This window comes from Mustela nigripes, chromosome 16, assembly GCF_022355385.1.
Source record: "Mustela nigripes isolate SB6536 chromosome 16, MUSNIG.SB6536, whole genome shotgun sequence".
In the NCBI taxonomy this organism is placed as follows: Eukaryota; Metazoa; Chordata; class Mammalia; order Carnivora; family Mustelidae; genus Mustela; species Mustela nigripes.
Genome location: NC_081572.1, coordinates 21,978,076 through 21,994,776, shown reverse-complemented (window position 1 = coordinate 21,994,776; position 16,701 = coordinate 21,978,076). Strand labels below are relative to the sequence as shown.

Genomic DNA, 16,701 nt, shown 5'->3' with positions numbered 1-16,701 from the left:
TTATTTATTTATTTGACAGACAGAGATCACAAGTAGGCAGAGAGGCAGGCAGAGAGAGAGAGAGGGAAGCAGGCTTCCTGCGGAGCAGAGAGCCGATGCGGGGCTCGATCCCAGGACCCTGAGATAATGACCTGAGCCAAAGGCAGCAGCCCAAACCACTGAGCCACTCAAGGCGCCCCGATGACCTGTATTTTAACTAACTTTGTGGAGCAAACTTCCAAAAAGCAGTGTAGGTATAAGAAAACCATGGCTAATACCATGTGAGTTACTTTGCCTACACATATGTACTATTTGTTTTGAAACATTTTTTGAAATATGTCAGTATTACTAATGACCAAAGATATTGAAGATCTGGAGTGGGAACAATTTATTTTAGAATACTGGGCAAATAATGCTTTGTTTAGTCAGGTTTTTAGTGCTATTTTTTCTCCCTTCACATTGAGGTCTGAGCACATTAGGCTTTATGAAAAGGCAAAAAGAATGAGTGTTGGGTTTCAGTTTAGAATAATCTGCCTCATGGATTTCCAAATTCTTAATAATGAAGAAAATAAATTGAACATGCAAAAGTACTTTGCTTTATGAGTTCCTATAAAGTTAATGGAGGGGCACCTGGGTGGTGGGTGGCTCAGTGAGTTAAGCCTCTGCCTTCAGCTCAGGTCATGATCCCAGGGTCCTGGGATCGAGCCCCACATGGGGCTCTCTGCTCAGCAGGGAGCCTGCTTCTCTCTCTCTCTGCCTGCTTCTCTGCCTACTTGTGATCTTCGTCAAATAAATAAATAAAATCTTAAAAAAAAATTGATTGGAAATCATTTTATATTTGAAAGTACCAGAAATCGTTATAGTTTGGGAAACTTCTGATAAATTATTTGGTAAGGCAACTTTTTCAGCTTACTTATCTTGCAAATCCTAATGAGTCTTGTATCTTAGGGGTTTTTTAGTATAGGCACAACTTAATTATCGACTGAGGATACAAGGAACAAAATTTTCCCGTGATCTGTCAATTAAATAGCTCCCTAGTTGAAACAGTTAGGTTTTGGTGAAGCATGCTAGTTACTTTTAACTTCCTGATTGGTATAACCCACATTTAGTATGATGTATGACTTTTTTTTTTAATCATGTTTTCATTTTATCACATTTAAACCGAAATTCCAAAAAAGTAATCATTGTGAATATGGGTGTTTTCCAACATGGGAAAAAAATACTCACCCATCTTCTTGTAGTAAGTAAGTAATGGATAATTTTAGTGTTATATGATTGAAATATGTTGTTCCTTGTAATCTACTTTTTCAAGAGATTTTATTTATTTATGACAGAGAGAGAAATCACAAGTTGGCAGAGAGGCAGGTGGGGGGGGGTGGGAAGCAGGCTCCCTGCTGAGCAGAGAGCCCCATGTGGGGCTCTATCCTGAGATCATGACCTGAGCCGAAGTCAGAGGCTTAACCCATTGAGCCACCCAGGCAGCTCCCTTGTAACCTATTTTTTAAGTAAACTTTATTTTTTAACCCACTGAGCCACCCAGGCGCCCCTAAGTAAACTTTATATTTTAGACCGGTTTTAGATTCATAAAAAAAAATTGTGAAGATAGTACAAAGAATTATTATATGTCCTCACATCCAGTTTCCCCTGTTATTAACGTTTTATATTGAACTGGTACATTTGTTACAGTTAACAACAATATTGATATTATTATTTTAAAGATTTTATTTATTTTTTTGAGAGAGGGAGAATGAGAGAGAGAGAGAAAGCACAAGAGGGGGGTCAGAGGGAGAAGCAGACTCCCCACCAAGCAGGGAGCCTGATGTGGGACTCGATCCAGGGACCCCAGGATCATGATCTGGCCAAAGGCAGTCATCCAACCAACTGAGCCACCCAGGTGTCCCAATATTGATATTATTATTAATGTCATCATCATCGTTATTTTTTGATGGTACCTAAGTCTACGGCCATACCACCCTGAACGTGCCCGATCTTGTCTGATGGTACCTAATTCATTTCTAAGATTGCTAAATTACTCAAAGTAGGTTCTTTAAGTTACAGTGCTCCATAGTTTAACTGATGTATTTTCCTGCATATTGTTGTCAGCTATCCATTTTAAACTGCCTTTTTCTTTTTACCTTAGGAAATCCATGAAGTCAAGAAGCAGAAGTCCTGCATATTCAAGACACTCATCTTCTCATAGTAAAAAGAAGAGATCCGGGTCACGCAGTCGACATTCCAGCATCTCACCTGTCAGGCTTCCATTGAACTCCAGCTTGGGAGCTGAACTCAGTAGGAAAAAGAAGGAAAGAGCTGCTGCTGCTGCAGCAGCAAAAATGGATGGAAAGGAATCCAAGGGTTCACCTATATTTTTGCCTAGAAAAGAGAATAGTTTAGTAGAGGCTAAGGATTCAGGCTTGGAGTCTAAAAAGTTAACCAGAGGTGTAAAATTGGAAAAATCTGCCCCAGATACTGAACTGGTGAATGTACCACATCTAAATACAGAAGTTAAAAATTCCTTAGATACAGGGAAAGTAAAATTAGATGAGAACTCTGAGAAGCATCCTATTAAAGATTTGAAAGTGCAGGGATCAAGAGACTCTAAACCCATAGCATTGAAAGAGGACATTGTTACTCCAAAAGAGACAGAGACATCAGAAAAGGAGACTCCTCCACCTGTCCCCACAGTTACTTCTCCTCCACCTCCTTTACCAACTACTACCCCTCCACCTCAGACACCCCCTTTGCCACCTTTGCCTCCACTACCAGCTATTCCACAGCAACCACCTCTGCCTCCTCCCCAACCAGTATTTAGTCAGGTTCTTACTTCTAGTACTTCAACTTTGCCCCCTTCAACTCACCCAAGGACATCTACTTTGTCCTCTCAGGCAAATTCTCAGCCCCTTGCACAGGTTTCTGTGAAGACTCAAGTATCCGTAACAGCTGCTATTCCACACCTAAAAACTTCAACGTTGCCTCCTTTACCCCTCCCACCCTTATTACCAGGAGACGATGACATGGATAGGTAAGTCCTATAGTTAACTGGGAAGACTGCCCTCTTGATGTAAATGTTTTGCATTTTCTCAAACTGTCAAAACTGCTCTAATACATGGCTGTTTAAAATGCTTTTATGAGTAGGAAAGGCTTTTGGTATTTGGTTTTCAGTGGAAAAGTTCTTTTTTTTTTTTTTTTAAGATTTTATTTATTTATTTATTTGACAGAGATCACAAGTAGGTAGAGGGGCAGGCAGAGAGAGGTGGGGGGAGCAGGCTCACTGCCGAGCAGAGAGCCCAGACCCTGGATTCATGACCTGAGCCAAAGGCAGGGGCTTTAACCCACTGAGCCACCCAGGTGCCCCAGAAGTTCTTATTTATAACCTTATTTAGGAGGAGAAAATTAAAATTTGAGGCCTAGTAACCCTTTTTGTTCATAAGTTTATTTGATAAGTCTAACATTTGGTTCAAGTTTTTAAAAAAATTAATGGTATTTTTCTCCCTAAAGTTTTATGTTGAAAAATTATTTTTTTCTTTTTTCCTGTTAATTTTTTCTTTTTATTTTTTTTTAAATGTATTTATTTGACAGAGAGAGTTCACAAGCAGGCAGGCAGAGAGAGAGAGGAGGAAGCAGGCTCCCTGCTGAGCAGGGAGCCCGATGCGGGACCCGATCCCAGGACCCTGAGATCATGACCCTAGCTGAAGGCAGAGGCTTTAACTCACCGAGCCACCCAGGCACCCTCTTTTATTATTTTTTTCTTTTTTTAAGATTTTATTTATTTGAGAGGAAGAAACCACAAGAAGGGGAGGGGCAGAGGGAGAAGGAAAAGCAGACTCTCTGCTGAGCAAGGGGGCCTCAATCCCAGGACCCTGGGATCATGGTCTGAGCCAACAGCAACAGCTTAACTGACTGAGCCACCCAGGCACCCCAAGATCTTTGTTATCTTTAAGCAATCCCTGCACCCAGTGTGGGGCTCAAACCCATGACCCAGAGATTAAGAGTTATATGCTCCGCTAACTGAGCCAGCCAGGCACCTCTGTTGAAATTTTAATAGCCATAGAAAAATTGAAAGAATAATACAGTTAACTCCTTTATACTCTTCACCAAGATTCACCATTTAACTTTTTGCCACATTAGCTTTACGTTAAGATATCATGACACTTTACTTGTGAATACTTTAGCATGTCTCTTCTAAAACTAAGAACATTTTCCTAAAGAATCACAATACCTTAATCACCAAGAAAACTTACTACTAATTTAATAATATAATAATAATTCGATAATGATATCGAATATCCTTAGGGGTCCCCCAAAATTTTATAGCTGGGTTTTTTTCCTCCTAATTCAGGAAAAGAATAAACCAGGTTTATCTTGAAAGGCACTGCTTAAAAAAAAAAGCAATCCTGTAAGAACCAAAGAATAGTATATAGAATCTTTACTAATTAGAATACAAATTCACAGTAGGATGATGGGAAGAACTCTAATTTTGATGAGTCCTCTGAATATTGAGAAGTGAAATGATTATGAAACATGAATCTGATTTTATGGAAGGCATTAGGAAATGTATTTATATCTTAGCAGGACTAGCTAGGCAAATACCATCAAACAAATACGATTTAGTGGTGACATATGCTATGGTAGTCTGTGTTTTTCCCTAAGGAGATCCTACCCTCTTATTCTCTAGGATATGAGTTTAATTTTAGTATGTGCTGGCGAAGCAAGCATGGGTATGAGTTTAATTTATTGCAACAAACTTTTATTATAACCATAAAAATAAGTGCTACTGATCTTACACCCCAGACCAATTCCTAAGCTTCCATTATTTTCCAAGTGACATCAGTAATTTGAATGATGATACATTTCAGCTCTTTACATCTGTATTTTTCCAGACTATGCTCTGTGCCTTTTAAGAAGGTGCAAATGCAATTAAAAAATTTTTTTTAAGAATGAGTCCATTATGGGACGCCTGGGTGGCTCAGTTGGTTGGGCAGCTGCCTTCGGCTCGGGTCATGGTCCCGGCGTCCTGGGATCAAGTCCTGCATCAGGCTCCTTGCTCGGCAGGGAGCCTGCTTCTGCCTCTGCCTGCCATTCTGTCTACCTGTGCTAGCTCTCCCTCTCTCTCTCTGATAAATAAATAAAATCTTTTTTTTTTTTTTAAGATTTTATTTATTTATTTGACAGAGAGAAATTACAAGTAAGCAGAGAGGCAGGCAGAGAGAGGAGGAAGCAGGCTCCCTGCTGAGCAGAGAGCCCGATGCGGGACTCGATCCCAGGACCCTGAGATCATGACCTGAGCCGAAGGCAGCGGCCTAACCCACTGAGCCACCCAGGCGCCCTGATAAATAAATAAAATCTTAAAAAAAAAAAGAATGAGTCCATTACTATTCATAGTGGTAAATCTTATTTTAAAGAAAATTTCCACCTGCTCTTTCTAATATTATTAATTGTCAGTTCTGCCATATCCTAAGATTTGCAAAGGAGAAGGATAAAACCTGAAATTTATGTAAAAAAAACTTGTTTAGGTACACAGTATACTTCTCACAGATACAAACTACATGTTTCTGTGGGTTTTGTTGGAAAAGGAAGTACCAGATGAGCATTATCCAATAGGACTCTGGGCCATGATCTGTTTATAGGAACCCTGTTTAAATATTAGTTTACCTAGTGGCTAGAGTAGTATCAGTGTGGCTGAGAATCTTCATCTTGAAATGTTTACTTGGCTAAACAAATAATTATTGAACTTATCTACCTCGTGTCAGTATAGTGTGCAGATTTCCAGAGGTGTAATAATTTTGATAGGCACATAGGAATTTCTATCTTTTAGGTTGGGATGAAAAGTAAAGTAAGACTATTCAGTGGTTATTTGAGTATGTGTGGCTATCTTTAAGAATGTGTATGAGAGGGGCACCTGGGTGGCTCAGTGGATTAAGCCTCTGCCTTCGGCTCAGGTCATGGTCTCAGTGTCCTGGGATTCAGCCGGGAGCCTGCTTCCCTCTCTCTCTCTTCCTGCCTCTCTGCCTACTTGTGATCTCTCTGTCAAAAAAAAAAAAAAAGAATGTGTATGAGAGGGTGCTTGGGTGGCTCAGTTAAGCAACTGCCTTCAGCTCTGGTCATGATCCTGGGGTCCTCGGATTGAGTCCCACATTGGACTCCCTGCTAAGTGGGGAGTCTGCTTCTCTCTCTGACCGCCCCTCCATGCTTTCACTCTCTCTCAAATAAATAAATATTTTAAAAAAATGTATATGAGAGAATGAAGTGAACAGAAGTATTTTTTGTTACATTATCAGTTCTGATTGTGAAAGTATAACTCTTTCATAGTCCAATGTACTTAATTTTTAATAGTATGTTAATTATGTAAAAACTCATACACAATAAAAACAAAGCATCTAGTTTCTATGGAGACAGATCCATATATATCCATATAAATTCACACCAAAAAGTCCAGAAAGATTTCTTTAAGCTAATAATAATGGTTATCTCTATGAATGGGACTTAAGATGAGGATAAAAAGTAAAGAACCTTGTCTGCAAAATTTTAATATTTTAAAAATACTGAATGCTTCACAAATTTCCTTGTCCTCCTCACACAGGAGCCATGCTAATCTTCTTTGTATTATTCAGTTTTAGTATATGTGCTGCTCAAGTGAGTACCAATGTAGTCGTTTTTAAATGTATGATTATTATTAGTTTTCCACATAAATATAAATAAATTATTAAAGGTAGAAAAATGGAAATGAAGGTATCTTCCACAGTCAATTTTAGTTTTTCACTATGTGTTTTAAATTCAGGGTGGTTTTTGTTTTTGTCTTTAAATTTTTTTTATTTTTTGTGGTGCCACACTATCCCTGTATCATATCAGCTGCACCTGTTTTTCACATGAAAAATAATTTTTATCTCAGAAAACTTTTCAGGAAGAAATCTGAAAGTTGCAAGTGGAATTCATTTATATATATATATGTGTGTGTGTGTGTGTATGTATATATATATATATATATGTTTATATATATATATATTTTTAAGATTTCATTTATTTATTTATTTCACAGACAGAGATTACAAGTAGGCAGAGAGGCAGGCAGAGAGAGGAGGAAGCAGGCTCCCTGCTGAGCAGACAGCCTGATGCGGGGCTCGATCCCAGGACCCTGGGATTATGACCTGAGCCGAAGGCAGAGGCTTTAACCCACTGAGCCACCCAGGCGACCCTCATTTATATTCTTAATCATCTTATGTGAGATTGCAGCAGCTTAATTTTTAAGAATGATTTATAGATATTTTTGTTGTATACAGTGCTTTAAACATAGAACACAGAATGTGATCAGTAAATGTTGCTTATTTGAATAAGACTACTGAAAAAGACAGGATCAGGACTTATGTGGATGACACTGGGCATATAGTTAATTCACTCGGCACATGGATGATGTAAAGCTTGTATCAGGATTTGTCTTCTTTTAAAGTCCCTTTAGGAATAGAATGAAACTTTTTTTTTTTTTTTTTAAAGATTTATTTATTTATTTATTTGACAGAGAGAAATCACAAGTAGATGGAGAAGCAGGCAGCGAGAGAGAGAGAGAGAGGGAAGCAGGCTCCCTGCTGAGCAGAGAGCCTGACGCGGGACTCGATCCCAGGACCCCGAGATCATGACCCGAGCCGAAGGCAGCGGCTTAACCCACTGAGCCACCCAGGCGCCCCAGAATGAAACTTTTTTTTCAAACATATCTATAGGGCTCGGAGTGTATTAATCCAGGTATCAAATGCAGGAGTGGATTTAACTAATGGTATTGCCAGAGCCTTTCTAATTCATGGTCTGCAGTTCTTTGTTTTAAGAAATAAAGGTTGCTGGGGCGCCTGGGTGGCTCAGTGGGTTAAAGCCTCTGCCTTCAGCTCTGGTCATGATCCCAGGGTTCTGGGATCAAGCCCCGCATGGGACTCTGCTTGGCAGGGAACCTGCTTCCTCTCCCTCTGCCTGCCTTTCTGCCTACTTGTGATCTCTGTCTGTCAAATAAATAAATAAAATCTTAAAAAAGAAAGAAAGAAAGGTTGCTAAACTATCCATTCTTCATAATATAGTACATTTATCATGAAAATAGCTATTCATCGGGATCACCTGCTTTTTTTTTTCTTAAGATTTTATTTATTTGAGAGAAAGAGTGGCAGGAAGGTCAGAGGTAGAGGGACAAACAGACTCCCCACTGAGCAGGGATGTACCTCAGAACCCTTGAGATCATGACCTGAGCCAAAGTCAGACGCTTAAGCCACTGAGCCACCCAGATGCCCCGGGGATCGTCTGCTTTTAAGATCATCTGTATACTCTTTTTTAAAAAAAATTTTAGGTTTTATTTATTTATTTGACAGACAGAGAGGGAACACAAGCAGGGGGAGTGGGACAGGGAGAAGCAGGCTTCCTGCTGAGCAGGGAGCCCAATGTGGGGGTAGATTTCAGGAACCTGGGATCATGACTTGAGCTGAAGGCAGATGCTTAACAACTGAGCCAACCAGGCACCCCTGTATACTTTTTTAAAAAATTTCAGTTGACTGTGGCTCTTGGCTGGCTCAGTCAGTAAATCATGCAACTCTCAAGTCTCTCAATTTTGGGGTCGTGAGTTCAAGCCCACGTTGGGCATGGAGCCTACTTCAGATAAATAAAATTTCAGTTAACCACACAGGGTTTTTAAAATCTTTGTTTTCAGGGTACCTGCCTGGCTCAGTTGGTAGAGCGTGCAACTCCTGATATAAGGGTTGTGAGTTCAAGGCACACTTTGGGTGTAGAGCTTACTTTAAAAATAAATAAATAAATAAAACTTCATTTCTGATCCATTTTTTTGTGGTTTGGTTCATTTGGAGTTTATCAGACTTAGTAGAGTCTATATTATTCTTTAAGGCTTTATCTTGGGGCACCTGGGTGGCTCAGTTGGTTAAGTGTCTGCCTTCAGCTCAGGTCATGATCCAAGGGTTGTGGGATCGAGCCCCGAGTCATGCTCGCTGCTCAGCCGGGAGCCTGCTTCTCCCTCTGCCTCTGCCTGCTGCTCCCCTTGCTTGTGCTGTCTATCTCTGCCAAATAAATTAAAAAAAAAAAAAAAAAAAAAGACTTTAAAGTATTGTGCTCTTGTAGAAGAGGAAGGATCTGTGTGACCATTCAGATTTGATTTAGAATTTTGCAAATGGAATGCTTCGTTCTCATTTTTAATGTATACAACTTAAATTTTTATTTTTTTTTAAAGATTATTTTTTTATTTGACAGGCAGAGATCACAAGTAGGCAGAGAGGCAGGCAGAGAGAGTGAGAGAAAGAGAGAGAGAGGAGGAAGCAGGTAAAAGGCAGAGGCTTTAACCCATTGAACCACCCAGGCGCCCCAGCAACTCAGATTTTTTTTTTTTTTTTTAAAGATTTTATTTATTTGTCAGAGACAGAGGGAGAGAGAGTGCGCGAGCACAGGCAGACAGAGAGGCAGGCAGAGGCAGAGGGAGAAGCAGGCTCCCTGCCGAGCAAGGAGCCCGATGTGGGACTCGATCCCAGGACTCTGGGATCATGACCCGAGCCGAAGGCAGCTGCTTAACCATCTGAGCCACCCAGGCGTCCCACAACTCAGATTTTTAATAGAAGTTTGTAAAAGTAAATCATTTTTTAAACAACCTGCTTTAAGGGGAAAAGGGTAAATGATTGTATTTAAAGCTGTTTATGCTGTTGTGAAAAATATTAGGAAATCAGTCTTTTTAAATAGTTGTTATGTAAATTCATATTCTTTATTAACAATAAAGACTTAGTAGTGGTATTGATACTATAGTACAGATTAAATCCCATAATCATAAATTCGAGGAGACTATGCAGATTTTAAAATTTGAGCAGTTGTGGAGCTTGGCAACTTTTTTTGAAAGAAAATTATTATACATGAGCATTTATGCAACTACTCCCCATATGTGAACCGAACTACAGGCATAAATGGGGAACCAGGAAATACTGACATTGGCAAGATCGGCTCTTCTTGGTACTGAATCCTCATAGTAATGACTTAGATGTTCAGTATCTGCTCTCCAGTGTTAGATCACCTCTGTACCATATGTCCTCTGCACTGTATAGAGCTGTGTTTTACTGTGTGTATACTGAAGGCTAAAGGCCATAATGTTAAGCATTGCAATTTTATGAGTCATCATTATTCCACAATGTTTGGTACATTGAAATTTGTTGAAATAGGATTTGACCTGTATTCAATTTATATGTTCTAAACTGGTAGTACATAGCAAATACTCACGCTTTATGAAATAAACATGCTAAACATGTAATTTTTCAGAAGCAATGTACATTTTCACGGTAGCAAACTGAACATGAACTTGTAAAGCCAACCTTAGAGAAAACAAGATCTAAATATAAGGGACGCCTGGGTGGCTCAGTTGGTTGGACGACTGCCTTCGGCTCAGGTCATGATCCCGGAGTCCTGGGATCAAGTCCCGCATCGGGCTCCCAGCTCTGCGGGGAGTCTGCTTCTCCCTCTGACCTTCTCCTCACTCATGTTCTCTCTCACTGTCTCTCTCTCAAATAAATAAATAAAATCTTTAAAAAAAAAAAAAAAGATCTAAATATAAAACATAGACTGAACTTACAAGAAGTGATGGTGAGAAAATTCAGATATTTCAGTAATAGTGAAGCATAACCAAGAAGTATTCTATTTCTGAAGCATGAAGAATTAAAATTTATAAAGAGTATTCTGATATTAGTAGTTGAAAAATTAGGAATTTTCATTCCCTGAATGTCTTAAAAATTGGGGAAATTTTAAAAATCTATATTGTGTCCTGCCTGGAGGTTTTCTAGGAACAGTCTTTGTTCCCAGGGTAGAAAAATCTTTGTGCAGATTGTAATAATGTTTTGTATTCATCTCTGTCAGTAACTAAACAAAAAGTTTCAGATGATCCTTTTGAACTCTGTTGACTACTCTAGTTCTGGTTGATATGCACAAACTAATCTAAATTCTATTCTGCCTAATTTACAAGAGATTAAAATGATGAAAGTTGGTAGAAAGTTAAACTTTTTGTGACTGTTTTCATGTGCAATCTTTAATAAGAAACATTGCAATGGGGACGCCTGGGTGGCTCAGTTTGTTAAGCGGCTGCCTTCGGCTCAGGTCATGATCCCAGCGTCCTGGGATCGAGTCCCACATCGGGCTCCTTGCTTGGCGGGGAGCCTGCTTCTCCCTCTGCCTCTGCCTGCCACTCTGTCTGCCTGTGCTTGCTCTCGCTTCTCTCTCTATGACAAATAAATAAATAAAATCTTAAAAAAAAAAAAAAAAACATTATTAAAAAAAAAAAAAAAAAAAAAAAAAGAAACATTGCAATGGATGGATCTTTATGGTTCTATGGAAGTATTCATGACAGAATACATGTTTTTATAACCACTTATAAAAAAATGTGGAGGAAACGCCTTCTGTGGTTAGGAGGATTCTCAGCTTGTTTTCAAGCTTCTGATACTGTGATAGACTAGAAAAGACTTATTATGTAGCATGGTTTTATTTGTAGGCATGCATTAGTATGTTATCTTTTTTGAGGACATGCATAGCACAAAATCCTTCTTTATAAATAAGTTAAGATGCTTAAAAAATTGGATCTGAATACTGACTTTCCTACTGTATTTCAGAAAAGACATCCTTTCTTCCTGCCCCCTCACCCATATCATTTTGTTGATTTTCATAAGAGGCCTGCTACCAACTGCTTTAATGATTCTGAAATAGTTTGATGGACTCTTAGAATTTTATTTTATCTATTTATTTATTTTTAAAAATTGCCTTGGAATTGTGGGAAACCATTGCATTTCCTTTCTTTTTTTTTTTTAAGATATGATTTATTATTTGACAGAGACACAGAGAAAGAGGGAACACAAGCAAGGGGAGTGGGAGAGGGAGAAGCAGGCTTCCTGCTAAGCAGGAAGTCTGACATGGGGCTTGATCCCAGGACCCTGGGATCATGACCTGAGCCAAAGGCAGATGCTTAATGTCTGAGCCACTCAGGCACCCCAACATTGTTGAACTTTGATTCCTTATGCTGGTTAAAATACGTGGAATAGTTTTGGTGACTCCATGACTTGCAGTGGTACTTTGGGAATTCAAGATGATTACTTCCTGTATTTTATTTCATCTCAGTAAAACTCCAATAGAATCTTAAGAAAAACATTAAAAAGTTTGTCATAGGATGTACAAGTAATATCCCAAGTTTTTTATTATTTTATGTCCTATGGATTTCTTTTTGTGAAATCCAAGTATCTTTGACTGTGATAAACTCCATCTCCTTATGTTACATTACAGGGTTTTATCCCTTTAAAGTAAAATCTTTATAATCTTTTTAATAGCCAGACATTACAAGCTTTAAAAAGTTTTATTTTCAAATTTTTAAGTAATTATGATCTTTTTCTTCTCTTCCTCTTTTGTTTAGTCCAAAAGAAACTCCACCTTCAAAACCTGTAAAGAAAGAGAAGGAACAAAGGCCACGTCACTTACTCACGGACCTCCCTCTCCCTCCAGAACTTCCTGGTGGGGATCCATCTCCCCCAGACTCTCCAGAACCAAAGGCAGTTACACCACCTCAGCAACCATATAAAAAGAGACCAAAGTGAGTTTTTAGAGGGTATTTTATTTTATTTTAGAGAGAATGAACAGGGGTGGGGGTGGCAGAGAGAAGGAGAGGAAGAGAACCTCCAATAGACTCTGCACTGAGTGTGAGACCTGACTCGGGACTCCACGACATGAGATCACAGCTTGAGCTGAAACAGAGTCTGACCCTTAACCAACCGAGCCACCCAGGTGCCCCTGGAGGGATCTATTCTTAATTATAGCTTCCTTCCTTCGTTTTGGGCCTAAATCTCATACTTTCTTCCACAACCTATGCCAATAGGATTATATAAAATTGGGCCTAATGTGTATGGATAAATTTTTAAAGATTTTATTTATTTGACAGAGAGAGAGAGAAATCACAAGTAGGCAGAGAGGCAGGCAGAGAATGGAGGGGGGAAGCAAGTTCCCCGCTGAGCAGAGAGTCCGATGTGGGGATTGATCCCAGGACCCTGTGATCATGACCTGAGCTGAAGGCAGATGCTTAACCCACTGAGCCACCCAGGCGCTCCCCCTAATGTGTATATTTTATATTAATGGATAAAAGCCTTTCTGGGAGACCTGTTCATCTGCACCCTCAGATACCTAGTGTTTTTAGAAAAGCAACGATTTCTCAAATCCAGGTATACCATGAACATTGATCGATCCCATGTGTCTTTTGAGTTTGATACTTAAAATATTAAAAAGGAAGAAAGCTCTTTTATTCAGGGTATATCAACCATATACACATAAATAAAAAATCAATAGATGTGGGATATTTTTTTCTTAAACCACATAAATTGCCATGCCATACATGTAATAAAATCTGGGTTTGATTTTAGCTCAGATCTTTGGATTGTTAGCTTTCCTCTTTTTTTAAAAAACTAGACACCATACCCACTGTGGGGCTGAAACTTAAAATCCTGAGATTAAGCCAGCCAGGCATCCCAGCATTCCTCTCTTAATAATAAAAATAGTTACCATTTATCGAGTACATATTATTGCCAAAGTTTTAGATATATATTTTTATTCTTTAAAAAAAAAATTTGGGGGGGGGGGGGGCCTGGGTGGCTCAGTGGGTTAAGCCGCTGCCATCGGCTCAGGTCATGATCCCAGGGTCCTGGGATCGAGTCCCGCATAGGGCTCTCTGCTCAGCAGGGAACCTGCTTCCCTCTCTCTCTACCTGCCTCTCTTTTTAAAAAAAAGATTTTTTTAAAGATTTTATTTATTTATTTGACAGACAGAGATCAGAAGTAGGCGAGAGGCAGGTAGAGAGAGAGAGGAGGAAAGGGATGTGGGGCTCGATCCCAGGACCCTGGGACCATGACCCAAGCCAAAGGCAGAGGCTTTAACCCCCTGAGCCACCCAGGCGCCCCTAAAATTTTTTTTTATTAACGTATAATGTAGTATTCGCCCCAGCTATACAGGTCTGTGAATCATCAGGCTTACACATAGTAGCCCTATGATGTAGGATTCTTTTCCCATTCAGTAGATAAGAAAATAAGCAGCACATCTATTATTTGATCTTATGCCTTCGTGAAGCAAAAATCTGTCTTAGCCACTGTGAGAGACCATTTATTTCATATCATTTGATTCCTGCCTTTTTAATAAAGAAATTCATACAAGATTCATGGGTCAGAGAATCATCATAAAAGAATTCTGTTTTCTTCTTTGAATACACTTAAGTTTTTAAAATAATTTTATTTGGTTTGTCTTGGGGGGGCTCCTTTTTTTTTTTGTCTTTTTGTTTAGAATTTGTTGTCCTCGTTATGGAGAAAGAAGACAAACAGAAAGTGACTGGGGAAAACGCTGTGTAGATAAGTTCGACATTATTGGGATTATTGGAGAGGGAACCTATGGCCAAGTATATAAAGCCAAGGACAAAGACACAGGTAAATATTGCCACAAAATTCTAGATGTCAGAAGTATAAAAATTTTGCAGTACTAATGCTAAAGTAGACTTAGCAAAAGTGAATTTCGAGTTCTAATTTGGTTTCCAAAAGTTACTAAAAGACTAAAATTTTCCAGAAGAATCGTATTATTATTACTGTTTAAAAACCTTCCTCTTTATCTGATGTCCATTGTTAATACTTTATAATAAGCTTGCTGGGAATTTAAGAGAGTAGAAATAAAATTTATAGGTTGCTCTTTGGTAGGGGTTTGTCCTTAAAATGAAGTAGTTGGATTTTTGGCATATTTTAATAATTCAGAATTTTTAGGCCTTGCTGAATACTGAATTAAGAAATACAAGTCTTAAAAAAAAAAGGCAAGAAAGGGAACATGGAGTTTTGTTTTGTTTTTTTGAGGTATAAAAGTATCTGGTATATAGCATTAAAGTAAGCTAAATCGGTCTTTCAGAGCAACTTTGGGCATATACTAGCTGGCCAAAAAATGCTAATTGATAATGTAATAGTTTGAATTTGTTGTAACAGGAGAGCTAGTGGCCCTGAAAAAGGTGAGACTGGACAATGAGAAGGAGGGCTTCCCAATCACAGCCATTCGTGAGATCAAAATCCTTCGTCAGCTAATCCACCGAAGTGTTGTTAACATGAAGGAAATTGTTACGGATAAACAGGATGCACTGGATTTCAAGAAGGACAAAGGTACTAGCAAGGAATTGTATTTCTACAGAGTAGATCGATACATCTTATTTTTTTCTCTTAGCTTGTTTGCCTATTTGACCAACTTCTTGAATCCATACTGGAGTGAAGATGTTAGTTTTGAAGTCTCTCTCTCTCTCTCTTTTTTTTTTTTTTTTTAACAAATTATAATAATAGTAATGGAAATTAAACCCAGCTTTATCAGTTAGTCTCTCTTTTTTTTTTTTCTTAAAGATTTTATTTATTTATTTGACAGACAGAGATCACAAGTAGGCAGAGAGGCAGGCAGAGAGGGGGAAGCAGGCTCCTTGCTGAGCAGAGAGCCCGATGTGGGGCTCTATCCCGGGACCCCGGGATCACGACCTGAGCCTAAGGCAGAGGCCTTAACCCACTGAGCCACCCAGGTGCCCCTCTCTTTTTTTTTTTTTGAAGTAGGCTCCATGTCCAGCATGGAGCCCAGCATGGGCCTTGAACTCATGACCCTGAGATCAAGACCTGAGCTAAGATCATGTGTGGAATACTTAACTGGCTATCACCCAGGTGCCCACAGTTACTTTCATTCTTACGTCATCCCTTCTCGTCATTTTTTATAAGGCATCCATATTTTTACATGGCTTTGCACTTACAGTTTAGAATTCAAAACAGATATTTCTAAAACAATCTTTAGATCACATACTGGTTTGTTTTCCTGGATTTGTAACTTTTGTCTCTTTGGGGGATAAAATTGTTCATTCATACTTATGTTTGAAGTAGTCTATATATGTCATTCAACCCACTTTTATTAAGGCAAATCTGAACATTTCTTTTATGAAGAAATGACATCTATGAATATAGTCTGGAATGTTAAGAGAGAATACAATTGAAGTACATAAAATTAGGAAGGTAATAGGTAAAGTTAAGCTGGGCTTATTTATAAACCCTTAAAGATATTAGCACTAGGAGAGTAGCACTTCTCAAGTTTGGTAGAAGTAGTTTTTGTTTTTAGTTTTATTAAATAGTAGAAGTAGTTGTAAGGAAATGAAAAGAAATTCTGCTTATATAACAGTAGTTAGATAAATTTATGGATGTTAGACCAGAATAGAATTAAGAATACTGGTGTTCTGGTAGACTGGGTGTGTCTTAACTTCTTCTGATTATAAGAATAGTAAAATGTGTAGGTAGTTTTTCTAAAGATAAACAAGAATATGTTAATTGGTTTCTTCTGGAGTGGAGTTTAATTTTCCTTTGCTGTTCTATACTGTTTAAATAGTTTACCATGTACTGTTTAAATTCTTTTTAAAAAATCATAAAATAATAAAAGTGAATAAATGGATGTGATGCATACCCATTGTGGTAAAATTAAAAATGTGGAAGGGTAAGAAAAAGAAAATGGCAATCATTTCTCTCCCACTCCATCCCAGTCTACCACCATCCATAGAAAACCACTATAGTATTAGCATTTTGATGTATTTCTTTCTAAGTATTCTAAATATGTTATATTTATTTTAGCATAACTGAGATCAAGTGTATTTAGTGTAAGTCATTTCCCATGTCATTAATGTGCTTTAATGACTGCATAAGGCTA

At 38.5% G+C, this 16,701-nt stretch overlaps 1 protein-coding gene and 1 non-coding gene across 7 annotated transcripts in view; one reads left to right on the top strand and one right to left on the bottom strand.

Moving 5' to 3' along the window:
* Nucleotides 1–16,701, top strand: part of CDK12 (cyclin dependent kinase 12) — a 96,355-nt gene that overhangs the window by 4,682 nt on the left and 74,972 nt on the right. For all 6 annotated transcript variants that reach the window (XM_059379844.1, XM_059379846.1, XM_059379843.1 and 3 more), the window contains exons 2-5: nt 2,120–3,001; nt 12,383–12,559; nt 14,290–14,429; nt 14,970–15,140. In XM_059379844.1, coding sequence (XP_059235827.1) covers nt 2,120–3,001; nt 12,383–12,559; nt 14,290–14,429; nt 14,970–15,140 — 1,370 coding nt within the window. The remainder of the gene's footprint in view (nt 1–2,119; nt 3,002–12,382; nt 12,560–14,289; nt 14,430–14,969; nt 15,141–16,701) is intronic.
* On the bottom strand, nt 6,515–6,620 carry LOC132004588 (U6 spliceosomal RNA). Its single transcript, XR_009400550.1, has one exon. It is a non-coding gene; the product is annotated as a U6 spliceosomal RNA (small nuclear RNA).